The 15,786-nt window shown below is 29.9% G+C and overlaps 1 protein-coding gene across 1 annotated transcript; it reads left to right on the forward strand.

Annotated features, from left to right (window-relative positions):
• Nucleotides 1-805: 805 nt before the first annotated feature.
• Nucleotides 806-9,240, forward strand: LOC113388168. The gene is made up of 7 exons (XM_026625570.1): nucleotides 806-887; nucleotides 1,739-2,213; nucleotides 2,450-3,366; nucleotides 3,601-4,123; nucleotides 4,223-4,643; nucleotides 4,820-6,046; nucleotides 9,214-9,240. The coding sequence occupies exons 1-7, from the start codon at nucleotides 806-808 to the stop codon at nucleotides 9,238-9,240; spliced, it is 3,672 nt and encodes a 1,223-aa protein (XP_026481355.1).
• The last annotated feature ends 6,546 nt before the right edge of the window (nucleotides 9,241-15,786 follow it).

Consider the following 15,786-nt stretch of genomic DNA (forward strand, 5'->3'; position numbering starts at 1 on the left):
GATACGCGGATTTTCATTTTCGATTTTTGGACGATTGCTATAACTTACCCAACGAGAAGTTACTAATATTAGAATTAATATTTAATATAATATTAAACTTATATGTATATGCATGTATGTAAGGTAATATTTATGTCAATATATGAGACAGGATAAGATATACCAGAGTTATGCGTAAATAAATAAAAGAAAATAAATGGATCCTTTCAGGTTTCATGTTACTTTATATAGTCATTTTATGACAGACTCACGTAATGTCACACAAAACCCAGCTTTTCTTGCATATAGACTTTTTAATCTCTTTCATGTTTAAAGAATTACATATTTTACGTTTTAAATCCAAATAGTTTTTTTAGTACAATTCGTATAAAGTAAATATAGAAAATTTACAAAAAATCAGTAACAATGAATTATAGACTAATAATTAGTTGTTAGTCGTGTAACAACTAATTACACGGTAGTAATCAATAATTATTATATGTTGTTTATCATATATATTCCTAACTAAAGTATGAATCAATTAATGATGTGTAAGGTTAAATGAAAAATTCGAAGGTTTATATGCTGAAACCAAGTTTTGCTTAAATTCAAATACATATTATTATTAGTTGATCAAAAACCCAATTAAATTATCCCAGTAGAACATCTTCTTTAAAGGAGGGTATCTCAAGGTTGACCGATTTTTAAATTTTTAAAAATATAGTTCAACAAAAAGTCAATTGTGTCATCATTTCGGTATTGAGCTCTCGAAGCGTACAGATCGTGGAATAATCGAAAACAAATTTAATTCGTCTAAAATTACATAATGGAATCAGGGCCATACGGCGAAGCCGATGCCCAGTCGGACGACATAGACAGTGTTTATAAAATCGGTATAAGTGTAGCAGGTGATACGAGTAGATTATTAACATCGGAAACGTTAAAAAATGCTATTAGCAAAATTAATAAAATGGAAAGTGATTTAACTAAAGTGAATAAAAAAGAAATAAATAGTAAAAGTAAGGCAATTAAAAAAATAAATCATGAAATGTTAAAAAATGCAATAAAACAACAATCAAACAATAAAACAGTTAATGATAGTGAAGGTAATAAAAAAAATAATACACAAAATTGGGCAGAAGAAATGGAAGAAGGCGAAAATAATAATGATCAAAATGTAAGTAAAAATGAAAATAATGATAAAAATCAGGATATGAACTCAAGTATAAAAGGCGATAATTACAAATCAATGAAGTATTCCGAGAATGATATGGGTCCATTTACCATATATGTTGAATCAGTAGATAAAAATACAGTACATCAAATGACAGTAGGCAGAATATTATTTAGCAGTTTACCTCAATATAAAAACGATATTATAGAAATAAAATCCATAGGCATTAACAGAATTAAAATTACGTTTAATACATATGCCGCTGCAAATAAAATAATTAATGAGAAATTATTTATGGAAAAGAAATTAAAAGCATATATACCTATTTCTATGTTGATTAGGAAGGGCGTTATATATGACGTCGACACCGATATGACTGAATCAGATATTATGGAAAATATAAAATCAGAAATTCCTGTTTTAGATATTAGAAGAATAAAAAAAAACAAGACAATGCATTAGTACCAACAAGGGTATGCGTAATAACGTTCAGAGGTCAACGTTTACCTGACCGTGTTTCGATATACGCTGTCAAATGCAGGGTCGAAATTTACAACAAAGTGACACAATGTTTTAAATGCCAAGGAATGGGCCACGTGACTAGCCAGTGTAAAGGTAAAGCGAGGTGCAGCTATTGTGCACAAGAACACAGTTTCAAGGATTGTGTAAATAAAGATAAGAATCCGATTTGTGCGTTATGCAATGGGGAGCATCAAGCTATAGATAAAAAGTGCGAAAAATATTTGTTTCATATGAAAATTAAAAATATAATGAACGAAAATAACATAAGTTTCAGAGAAGCCAGGGCATTTATAAACAATAGAACATATGCCAACGTCATAAATCCGGACATAGAAATCAGAAACAAAGTGAAATTTCCTGAATTGCCCAATACGCAGCAGGAAAAACATGCAGAAATAAATCAACAGCTTGTAACCACGAAGCCTTCAACAACAATATCTAAACAGACATATAGGAATAGCAATTCCATAAACGTAACAAATTACGGTGACAACAACAAAACAATCGAAAATATGTCCAGTACACAGGAGCGAAACAGGTACAAATTTAAATACAATATTAACACAAAACCAAAATCTTCCTCACATATCAATAGTGAGAAAGGTGAAATTCCATTCGATAAATTAATCGAAGAATTAATTATTAACATATCAAAGAAAAAAGATTACACATTAAAAATTCTGAAAGAGTTAATTAAAGATATGGATAGATGACAAAAATAATATATGACAAATAAATGACTGGAAAAATAAAAATACTACAAATTAATTGCAGATCTGTTACAGCTAATAAGGCCAGTATTGAACATTTCCTTTATGAAAATGAAATTTCAATCGCGGCTTTCACTGAAACATGGTTTAAACCGGAATATCAATACTCTTTCAGAGGATATCGAATGTTTCGCAAAGACAGGGAAGATGGATATGGAGGAGCAGCAATCATTGTTAGAAATGACATAAATTGTGAGGAATTTCCTTCAGTCAACAATAATGAGAATATACAAATATGCGCCGCCATAATTAAAACAGATACTCCATTTTGCATTCTCTCAGTATATTGCTCTACTAGAACAGAATTAGATTTTTCAGATATCAAGGACACTATCTCAACAATCAACATGAGCTTTTTAATTACTGGCGATTTTAATTGTCATCATATGGCATGGGGAAGCAAATACAATAGCAGGGAAGGTAATATGTTATATGAAATCATAGAGGACAACGCAATACTAATTCTTAATGACGGACGTCCAACTACAGTAGCAAATAAATACAGGAGTGCTACGAACATAGATCTAACACTGTGCTCAGGAAATTTTATAGATACTATTAAATGGGATGTATGCCAAGAGGTATTGGGATCGGATCATTTGCCTATAACAATAACTTTGGAGATAAAGGTGCCTTTGGTCATAAGAACGCGCCCTACAAAAAAGTGGAATATAAAATTTGCTAACTGGCAGGGATACTCCCGAGATATTATGCAATATATCCAAACAGGACAAATCTCAGACGATATAACAGCGAGATATAAACGTATCATACAGATTACCGAAAAATCTGCAGAGAAAAATATAAAACAATATAAAGAAATTAAGAGACCGATTTTTAAGCCAGCGATATGGTGGGATCAAGATTGCGAAAAAGCCATTTCAGATCGAAGAACAACATATAAAAAGATGCGTCAGCATTGTAATTACGAAAACTTCATACAATACCAAAAAATCAATGCACGCACTAAAAAGTTTTTGAAAAACAAGAAAAAAGAAAGTTGGCTGAATTTCATTAATTCCATCAATCAGGACATGAGTCCCACAGTAATTTGGAACAAAATTAGACTTTTTAAAAATAAAAATAACATTATAAACACAACACAAAAAATTAAAAAAGAATTTGGGCAATTACTATTACAAAATTATGCACCAGACTTTGTTTCGGACAATCGTAAAGAAAATATAGGAGTATATTGTGAAGAAAGCGCACTGACAAGGAATTTCAAATTAGAGGAATTAGAGGATGCATTAAAAAAGAGGAAAAATACGGCTCCTGGATATGACAATATACCGTATACGATGATAAAAAATTGGCCTACGGAAATGAAAATTGAATTACTAACTGTATTCAACCAAATCATAGCAAATAATTGGATTCCCGAAGAGTGGAGGAAAATTATAATAGTTCCATGTATGAAGCCACACAGAAGACCCTTGGAAATAGACTCATATCGACCCATTTCCTTAATATCATGCATCGCTAAAACTTTTGAAAGAATTGTAAAAGAGAGAATAGATAGATATATTGAAAATAAAGAAGTTTTAAATAATTCTATGTTTGGTTTCCGGAGAGGGAAAAGTACGTTGGACTTACTGAGCAAATTAACAAATGATATACATATATCCAATTCGTATAATCAATATATGTTGGTAATCTCGATGGACATAGAAAAGGCGTATGACAATGTAGATCACAATATACTGGAGAAAAAATTAAAACATTTAAATTTACCACACAAATTAATTAATGTGATAATTAATTTACTATCTTTTAGACAATTATATATTCGAACCGACTCAGGTCTAATTGGCCCTAGAGTTATGAACAAAGGTCTCACTCAGGGTTCAATATTGAGCCCCATCTTGTTTAATATATACATGGCAGATTTTAAAGTAGTAACAGAACCGAATGTTAAAAAATTGCAATATGCAGACGACATTTATCTGTATGTATCTTGTCCAACTATGGATAGATGTATTTCATCGATGAGCAATGCTATCGAGGAGAGCAGAAGATGGTTATTGGACAATAACCTGAATTTATCACAGGATAAGTTTTCTGCAGCTATCTTTACCAGACACAGAAAAGAACATACTAGGAGACAAATAAGGATAGGATGTCAGGAGATACAAATAAAAGAAAATATTAAAGTTCTGGGCATCAATTTGGATAAGAAAATGAATTTTAAAAAGCATGTAGATGATATATTAAGCAAATGTGAAAAAGGATTAAATGTTCTCAGAAAAATAACAAGCATGAAATGGGGGGCTCACCCAGAAACTTGTCTCAATATATATAGAAGCCTAATAAGATCACAAATAGATTATGGTTACTTTATATATGGAGCACTCTCAACGAATATCCAAAAAAGTTGGACAGGATTCAATACTCGGCGATAAGAACATGTTTGGGGGCATTTCGATCAACTCCAACGAATGCATTAATAGCTGAAGCAGGTGAACCTCCACTAAGCATTAGAAAGCAGATCCTATCAAATAGATTCTTAATAAAAAAATATAATGGAGCATGTGATGATATACCGAAACAATTAGAAGTATTAGCGAGGCTACATTTTACCAATATATATTGGAGAAATAGACCAATCCCACCCTTGATAAATAGCTTTTATGAGCTGAAACCATACGAAGAGGATGTAATAATGAATAAAAAGTTGCCAATTTATCATCTTACGAATGAATACACATCAACAAAATATTGCATAGTAATGGATATGGATTTAACTCACTTGACACATTTGAATGATACCGCAAAAAATAAAGAATTTCAAAATAATGTGGCTAGAAGATGGCCAGGATATGTACACATTTACACAGACGGATCTAAAGCAGGGTACAGTTGTGGTTGCGCTATATTTGTGCCATATCACAATTTTAGTAAGAGAATTAAGCTACCAAATTATGCGTCTAATTACACAGCAGAAATGGTGGCTATATACTGTGCTGTAAATTATGCGTGGGAGAAAAACATCACGAAAACAATTATATTTAGTGACAGCAAAGCATGTATATCAGCGATAGCGAACCCAAATAGAAGATCAAATAACATGATAATAGAAATTATAAATAAAATGAATGCAATAAATAATGGCATAAATTCTTTAATATTGACGTGGATCAGGGGACATTCAGGTATCACAGGAAATGAGATTGCTGATACTCTTGCAAAAGAAGCTGGTCAAATTGGAGTACAATGTGAAAAAATACCTGCGTTGGAGCTGAAAAATTTAATCAAAGAGCGGAGCATAGATGTGTGGCAAAAAGACTTCTCAACGTCAACAAAAAGCAAGGGTATAATTTATGCCCTGTCAAAAGAAAAGGTATCTCAAACAACCTGGTTCAAAAATGATACAAGCAGTAGGAAATTCGTATCAACAATTACAAGATTAAGGCTGGGGCATACAATGTGCAAGATTCATCTCTGGAGGTTAGGAATAATCCAAGATTATATATGCCAATGTGGTGACGAACCGGAGACAATAGATCATATGTTCTGGGAATGCAGAATGTATGAGAATCCAAGAAGAAATATGTATCAGAAACTGCAAAAAAAAAATATTATATTTCCAGTAAACACACAAGTATTAATATCTAGTAATAATGTAGATTTATATAAAATTGTATATAGTTTTATAGATAATAGTAAAATTACTGTATAAATACTCAATAATGTAAAATTATAACTGGCGTAATGATCGCAAGATCCACAGCCACGTAAAATAAATAAAAAAAAAAAAAAAAAATTGTGTCATTATTCTTGATTGCGGGTCTAAAAATGTTATTTACAAATACAGATAATAAAAATTATAAGATAATAAAAATTATCCACAACAATCGAGAAATGGTCAAATTCCACCAAAGCTCTAAGATGTACATGAAAGCTTTTATTTTCCAATCAACTTAAGAATTTGTTTTTCTGTTACAGTAACTGTCAGTTCTGTGACATATATATAATAAATTTTGAAGTTAAGTTTTGTTCACATCGGTAACTTTTAACATAATAAAAAGTTTTTTTTTAAGTTCTTTTACCCAAATTTCATAAAACCACGACATAAAGCCTCATGCGCGTTAACTGATTATATTTATTCATAAAAAGTTAAACTGTCACCAAAAGTATGATCAATATCCTATAAATTATATCCAAAGTTCAATAACTCTAAAACTGAAGTAACATCAATAACCATATAAAACTATATAGTCGCATCATTTATTCTATACTACATGTAGGTCATCGGAATTGGAACGCATAATAATTATGTAAAAACGAATTTAACTGAATTAAGTTTTCATTCATAATTCAAGAACTTTAATTTATAGATGTTATAGGAGCAAAATATAACTTCGTTATTTACCAAAATATAAAGAGTTGAATGTCTGTAATTAACTTCATGGAAGCGAGAAGAAAATGACAATTTTCCGCTATAGTTTTATTTCGAAGTTTTGACTGCTACGAAAGTTTTCTTAAAGTAGTAAATCATTAAACTTTTTATGCTTTGTGAAATTGAAATTGAATTTAATCTTGGATGTGAAAAATGTCGAATTGATTTTATAAATGAGCGAATACCTATTATATATTATATTGTTATAAAACAGTAATTTTGCATAAATCAGCAAAAAATAGCATGATTGAGTAATTTAGTTATCTATTGCTGATTGATTTATTTAATTAAATTTTGGCAAATAAAGTAAAAGTAAAAAATAAAATATGGTTAAAAAAATTAACAATAATTTCAGTTAATACGACCAAATAGAAGTTATTGCGTGCTTTAAGGTCTACGGGATAAAGGTCCAACATTATCTCGATAATTTGCAAAGTAAAATTTTTTTAAATATACGTTTTAAAAGTAGAAGCCAAAACATGTGTAACTAGCCATTGCTTTATTTATTGCAATGTCCTTATCAGGAGATATATAGAAATGTATCAATATTCATACCAATAATTAGCTTTTCTTCATAGTTTTTTTTCGGTTTTGAGCTCTTGTATTTAGTTTATAATATATGAATATAATTTTCAGGTATACGTTATTCAACTGTTTTATAGGATTTGTTGTTATTTTTATATTAGATTCTATAGCTTTTTTTTATAAAACCTATATAAAAGCTTACATGTGTGTGGTGTAAAAAGGTGCAACTAAATCTTTACATAGACAAAGTTGTGAACAATAAGAAATGGTAATTAAAAACAAGTTTAGAAAAGAAGAAATAGGTTCATAGTTATTCAGCCTCTGTTGATAAATATTTTTTTCGAAATACCAGATCAAGATTGTATACAATAAAATCTTTGTTAAAATGTTCCCATCAAATTTGTAATTCTCTTTGGTTGAACATTGTAGCCATTGTTTTGTAACCCTTCTAAAATTAAAAAAACAACTGGGTCAGTTTGTCCGTTTGCTGTCTCTTTTTACCCCGCCCATGGAGCAAAATGGGACAGGTGACCAATTTTATAAAAATAGTCAAGAAACATATTTCTATAATTAAGAGTTAACTGAGAATTTTACTGAACTTATTGTAATCCCAAAAAAATCGCATTTCTTTATATTTCTTTACGTTTCAAAGATTTCTTAATATCTTGGCGTATCTAAAAAAAGGGATATATTTGTGCTTGTGTGTGTGTGCGCGGATACAAATTTTTTTCAACGATTTCTGCCGATATAAATTGTTCAAGAAAATATTCTATTCCTATTGATAAGGATTTCAAAGTTTTCAAGAAAAATAAAGGCTTTTTTAAAATTTTTTGTTCGGGAAGTTTTAGCAACTTGCCTTAAGACACGATGCCATGCAACAATAGTTTAGTTTTTATTTAGACAGTGTAATTATTGAAAGTCTACTTGGACCTTTGTGCCCCGTTCTACATAAAAGTTAAATATATACAACTCCAAAGTCGCTTCTAGTTCATAATTTTTGTAACAAGGGTATCAAAAATGACTAAATAGCTCAAATTCAAGAATATTTATAAGACTTTGGAAATCTGAAGAAAAATATAAAAAATAAGGCTATAATACTAATTTAATGCTAATGCAAATCACAAGCTAAAACTTTTAACTTTTTACAAAAGGAAGCGCATTAATTTGGAACTTTATCTATTTCCGTAAAAAAAATTAAAACAAAAAACTTCTTTCGTAGTCTATTTATCTAAATTTGTTTTATATCATGTTCAACTTATCTTATTTATGTCTACATTTAGCTTTTAGTTCCTGCAATTCATTGTACTTGCTCTCGTAAATCGTATGGTCCATTATGCAATGGCAATAATAAAATTTTAAATGCGACGACGCTAAGCAAAAGCGCCGCGAAATAAATTGTGTGCAGTTTTTATCGCGGAATATTTCTTGTATATTAAAATTATGATGTGTATGTTCCGTGGACATTATGCAAATGAGTTACTTGTTCTAATAAGGAACGCTTTTAAATTTTCTGAAACCTAAATGAACTTTTTCATAAACAATTCTAATTGAAATATAATGCGTTTTTTCTATTTGCTTTAATTGAATTTTTTTCAAAGTTTTTGTAAAACTTTTGTTCTGAAGTGTGCTAACCTAAATCAAGAATAATTATTGTATTTTTGTTTCATTTCCATTGCATAAATGTATAAATAAATATGTGTGTTCAATACCCTAAAAAATTTAATTTGTTAAGAACTTACCTATCTCACTCATTTATATTGTAAAACTATATAAATATTAGACTATAATTTCACTAATTAATTGAAGTTTAATATTTTATTATATTATATTGTATCATTTTCTAGGGAACTCTCATCAGCAATTGCTTATAGAGAAAAAATAATTATGATAATGCAATATGGATATCTTTATGATATTTAGTAATTAAATTAATTTTCTTCTATCGATAAGCCTAGGTTCTTTCAATTAAATAATTTTACATTATATATTTCATTTTCTCTTTTCTCTTTCGCCTTTTGTCTTAGTTAAGTTAGATTTTGCTTTATCTGCTTAATCTTCACAAGAAAAGACAAGACACTCAATTGTCATTAATCATCGTTATGATTGAGCTAAAACATCTATGCAAAAACCAATTTCTAGTTATTAAATACTAATGCTCAACTTATAGCGAAATAACAAACGAAGTAATCTATCTGTATACAAATAACAGTTATAATTAAAAGAAATCGAACAAAGAAACTTTTTTTGACTCTTAAAAATCAATGCGGTCTACAGATCATGATATTGTAAAGTGTTGATCCAATGCTATAATGGAAACATCTTCGAACAAACATACTTCATCTTTTTCCTTTTGCAACCTATTTTAAAATCAGTACAGTGTACGACTGGAAATCCTTTATTATACCCTAGAAATCCTGGAATAACGGTCTGCCCTACTTACAATTCAACGTTTAACGTGCATGAGATTTAAATTATTTTCAATTTAATTATGTAATGATATTTTAAATGCAATTAAAATATTATCAACTTTTTGAAGAAAAAGTTTATGTTTTAGACAGAAAATTCTACTGGCTAAATTTACGTATTTATGGCTTTTGAAGACATTCTATATAGTTCGATACCAAAAATTAAATAAAGTATGTAAACAAAAATGTGTATTTTAGTCGCTGTTTTCTTCACTGCAATGATTTCTAAAATATAAAAGTAATTGTTATGAAACTCATTAACCCGTATAGATTAGTTGCGAGACGATCAGCCCAGTTGTTTCTTTATAATTAGCAAAACAATGAATAATAATCCGTCAGAAATTCTGGATCAATTTTAAAAATATCATTTGGAATTTGAGTTGATTAGTTCTTGGTAAAGATTGATCAATCGTAATAGATGGACCGATTCTGCCACATATCAGACCAATGTTATGGCAAGGCTATGTTATGAAGAATTTGGCATACTAATTTGTTCTAAATATTGATAAAATCCATGTAGTTGCTGTGCATTCAGGTGCTTTTGTCAGGTTGTCAAAAAAAAAACCTAATCAAAAACCGCACAAATGTCAAAAATACGATCTTAGATAACAGGGTCTTTCTGACCCAGCTTCATAACATACAAAAGACGTTTCAGATTTAGTTTTAAAATATCATAAGCATACGGAAGCGGTTTGATGGTAAAAATTCACCAACGCTTATAATAATAAACCGTGTCACAACTGTCTACGTCACACAAAGACACAATAGGCAATGAAATGCAAGTACATTCAGACAAATACAAGAGTTGTCTGGAAGATCTTCCAAACCTACTTGGCAGAGAACTACGCGACAACACTTCCAGGGAAAAATTGAAAAAGAAAATCACGTTACATTGAATATGCCAATGTTCAAAATCTCTGACAATGGTCAGAAGATTTTGTTTTTATTTTCCTACAGTTTTACTAGTTATCCATTTCAGAACAGGTGTAAAAATCGCTACAAAAAAGAGTGCGCGTAAGGTTCACACGCGATTGAAGTAAAACTTATTTGCTCCTCAATAATAGCTACTGTACAAGATAGCATTTAAATAAAAATAAATTGAAGTTTGAAGAACTTCATGTAATTAAAATTAACATACATTCATTGACTGCTTGTATTTTTTTACTTTTTCGCTGGCGATATAATCTCATTCTTTGCACAGCTGTAATATCTGTCTTGCCTAAAAAATATTTTCCGTTTAATAACTTCAAAGATTTATAGAAACTACGAATAATATAGAAATAATTTCTAATCAATAAACTTACGCTTAGTACACGGCACAAATGTTTAATTTATTTTATTATTTTCAAGGAACAGGGTAAAATATTCTTGTAAGATTAAGATTGGTACTACGATGTAACTTTAGAATGTTTATTTTTCTGTCGATTTTCTTGTTGATGCCGGTTCGCAAGCAACGACAGATCTCTATTCGCATACGCGACGACTAATCACAATCGACTCGTATAGAAATGATATCATCGAGAGCGAATGACGAATCATTGGCACTCGACTCTTATCATATCTTATCTGCCGTAACGCATTTCCGTTGCATTTGTACGGATTTACACCCTAGTCGTGTCTAAAGAAGTTTTACTTCAAAATAACAAAATTTTGTCACACTTTTTAAAGTTGCTTAAACTAAATTCTAATTGATCAATTCAGCTTCTTGCAACTTGGTTTTAGGCAATAGCTACTTGAAGCAAGATTGTAATTTAGGTCTACATAATGCAATAAACCTCTCATGACCTTACTCTACTAACATTCAATTCCTTTACGACTGGCGTATTACTGTTTGCGAAAATTCTAGAATTAGTAAATGCATGAAAACAAGAAATATTTCCGGGTGTCTTTGTGCCAACTTTTTTCATTTATATTTATTATGATGTATACAAGTAGTACGTAATGCAGAAATCCTCACATGTGTAGGAATATTATCCGGAGGAGGCGGATGTCGGTAGTAGGCGAGTAGGAGAGTAGGCGGTAAGCACGCCATGTACAACGATACAGGAAACGTGCCAGCGGTTAATGATGCCAGGCACATCATTTATTAACCTCCACAAACTTGAACTCACCACGTAAGTCGATATATAGGGACAAATAGAAACAGGGGCGGACTTGTAATTGATTTACCACTATTTTTATTAATTATCTTACATCTCATAAAAATAACAGAGGTCCACAAAAAGAGTGCGCGTAAGGTTCACACGCGATTGAAGTATGTTACTTATTTGCTACTGTACAAGATGTCATTTAAATAAACATAAATACATCATATAACAATTCTGAATAATGTTTATTAGTAATATGGTAACACTCGTGATGCACACATTTATTAGTGTCAACCATTATACACATTTATATAATGATAAATTATAATTTATATATTTAAAATAGCATTAAAAATATGTATAATATTTAAAAACAATAATGTAATTGAAGTCATACATCAAATATGACATGATCGGTTTGTCATTGTAATTAGCATTTAGAAATGAATCTTCATTAGAAAAAAGAAGTAATTGCTAATTAATAAATTCTATAATAATCGTTCACACAGTGGATTATGTTAAACAACGTCTAAGCAAATATTGTTTTTGCAACTTCACTCATTATGTAATTGTGTTTGAAGGACTTCATGTAACTAAAATTAACATGCATTCATTGACTGCTTGTATTTTTTTTTTTACTTTTTTGCTTGCGATATAATCTTATTTTTTGAACAGCTGTAATATCTGTCTTGCCCAAAAAATATTTACCAATTTAATAACTTCAAAGATTTATAGAAACTATGAATAATATAGAAATAATTTCTAATCAATAAACTTACTAATCATTAATCTTATTAATCAATATTTTCAAGAAACAGGGTAAAATATTCTTTTGATTCAGGTATTTTTCTTTAAATCAAGAGATTTGTACTACGATGTAACTCTAAAATGTTTATTTATCTATGCTTATTTCCTTGTTGATATCGTTACGCATACAACACGCCGGTACGCATTCAACGACAGATCTCCAATTCACATACACGACAACTAATCACAATCGACCGGTATAGAAATGATATCATCGAGAGTGAATGACGAATCATTGGCACTCGACTATGCCGTAATGCACTTCCGTTGCATTTGTACGGATTTACACCCTAGTCGCTTAAAGAAGTTTTACTTTAATAAAAAAAGTTGTCTATATTTGTTGTGCGGCGAATGTTTTCCAATTTTCACCGCTGAACACGAATCTTAAGTCAAAATTGGGGGTCAGATGGCAAAAAATTTCCGATCTAGTAATTCTTTTGCATGATACTTAAAACTTATAATTTTTGTCGTTTTTTGGCCCTTTCTACCTTAAATTACTATTGACTATACCACACGGACCACCAGGGATTCATCACAATATTCAAGGAGTTCACGGTAGTTAATGTCATATTTTCTTATATTAAACTATCTACAATGAAAAATCATATACAATGTTTATAAATAAAACTGAAAAAAAAAATCACAAAAGGACTATTGAAAGGCTTGGAAATATTATTCGCGTTTCTGAGGCCTGTCAAAGTATTTCTGGATTCAAAAGATAAAAAATGATTCAATAGTTGTAAAATAGAATTCTCCTGACAGAAAAAGATGTAGATTGAGCATAATTAGCCGGGAGGTGTAAGATTGAACTTCAAAAAATTATTGCCAACTGGTGATAATTAAACATTTTTTTAGCTTACTTTATTTGCCTATTAATATTTTAAATTCAATTAATGAATGTATACAAGTAAACCAAATTTTTACATTATATATTTAATAATAAACTATAGTATAGTTAGGGATTTATCAAATATAGAATCTATATCAGGCCAAGGGAGTCCATGACAAAAGCCAAGATACAAAGATATTTGTGCACATATTGGCTTAAATGATCTATTAAGTTTTTTTGAGAATATAGAAATATTTCACCAACACATTTTCAGATATTCAAATTACAAACATGACTGTAGATTACTCATGGGCTATGGGGAGGAAATAGTTTGCCAATTACTGTACAATTTGTCGTTTTTTATATATTTTTTTCAATGTTTTGCCATTTGACTTCCAATTATAACTTTAGATTCGTGTTCAGCGGTAAAAACTACGTTGGAAAACATATGCTGCACATTCAATACAGATGACATTTTACAGACTTTAATTCTAGTAAATACTTAAGACCAATTGCCACATAACAATTTTCGAAATTATATTTTACATTTGAAAACTTTCTAGTTCCTTCAATATTGGTAATTGAGCGAGTTTCAAAAATTATTAATAATAATGTCAAAAATTAAATAAAGTTTGACTTCCAAGTCCAATTGTTACAACACAAGACATAGACTAGTTTTAGATCTTACATTACAATACTTTAGTTCATTCAATATTGTCGAAGCGCTGGGTATTAAACTTTTTAATAAACTATCTTTTATTACTAAAAAATTATAAAACAAGAAAATTTTCAATTTACTTATTCGTCTTAAAAAGCATAAAGTTTTTTTAATCATTTAAATCGGATGCTCAGTACTTTCAAAACCGCCATTTTTAGCACATTTACTCTGTATCTCCGAAACATCTCGACCTGCTTTTGCTCTACACCCTTTGCTCCGTATCTAACGGCCGGACCTACTTTTGAAATATCAATAGAAATCGAATGTTTTTTTAACCATTGAAATCGGTTGATCCGTGCGCCCGAAAACGTTTATGACAAATTGTATTTATACATACATACATACACACACAAACACACATCATTTTTTTCTAAGGTATGTCAAAATATTCAGAAACTTTCAACACGTGTAAAAATGCCAAAATTTAGGGGAAAATTGAAAAACAGCAGGATTTTTATAAGGGAAGTTAAAAACAGCAAAAAAACTTATTTCTACCATGATAAATTAGCTGGGAGTTTTACATAACATAGTCAGATAGTTGTTTGTTAGTCATGTATTATTTGTTGTGATATAATTGGCTTAGTTTTCACAATATATTTGCTCAAATTGGACTTTTGTGCCCCGCCCCACCCTATACATAATTCAGCCCTGTTTGAATTGTACAGAAGCCGATAACCGAAGAGACGTCCCGCTTGATAAGGTCGATGTGTTTCAATTTGTAGCACTTTTCCGAAGATACATTGTCGAAGGTCGCGACCGTTCAGGTATCGTTCTTACTAACACAAGAATAATTATTAATGTAGGAAATCTGTATAACCTATTTGTTACCTACAAGTAATTTAAAACTGATATATCGCATGGTATTAAATTTAAGATTCTGGCATCACCTTTCATAATTAGCACAAATATATGAACAAGTAGCGCATGGCATCGCGCCTTATTAAGGCAAATTTCTAGAATGTCACGTATCGTAACTTTTTTTTTATTTATTTGCATAGTTTTATTGTCAATCAAAGTAATATACATTTTTTAAGACAATCTGGTGTGATGTTAATGCATTTAAGAGATTATCTCCTATGAAATATCTCTCCTTTTTTTAATTTTTTGACATTTTATTTAAGATAGTAAGGCCATACGTATCGTAACTTAAATTTTTTTAAAACTTTAAATTTTTATTAAAGTTTGAAATATTATATTTCTGAAATTTAAAAAAAAAACGATTTTTTTAAAACATGCACACACATACATATATACAAACATGCAATTCATACATAAATCAATTTTGTGTACGCCAAAATGTTCAGAATTTTGTGAAACATAAAAATATTTGAAAATTTTCATTTTTGTTTCTCTGCCTATTTTGATTACCTACGAAAGGTTGATTAAATATGGACTATATAAAATTTAAAATTTAAAAGTAATTTAAAACTGATGTATCGCATGGTATTAAATTCAAATCACCTTTCATAATTAACACAAATCTAAACTAGTGGCGTATGGCATCGTCTCTT

Source organism: Ctenocephalides felis, unplaced genomic scaffold (genome assembly GCF_003426905.1).
Source record: "Ctenocephalides felis isolate EL2017-DRISC unplaced genomic scaffold, ASM342690v1 CF-g0.4_SCAFFOLD_03572, whole genome shotgun sequence".
Lineage (NCBI taxonomy): Eukaryota > Metazoa > Arthropoda > Insecta > Siphonaptera > Pulicidae > Ctenocephalides > Ctenocephalides felis.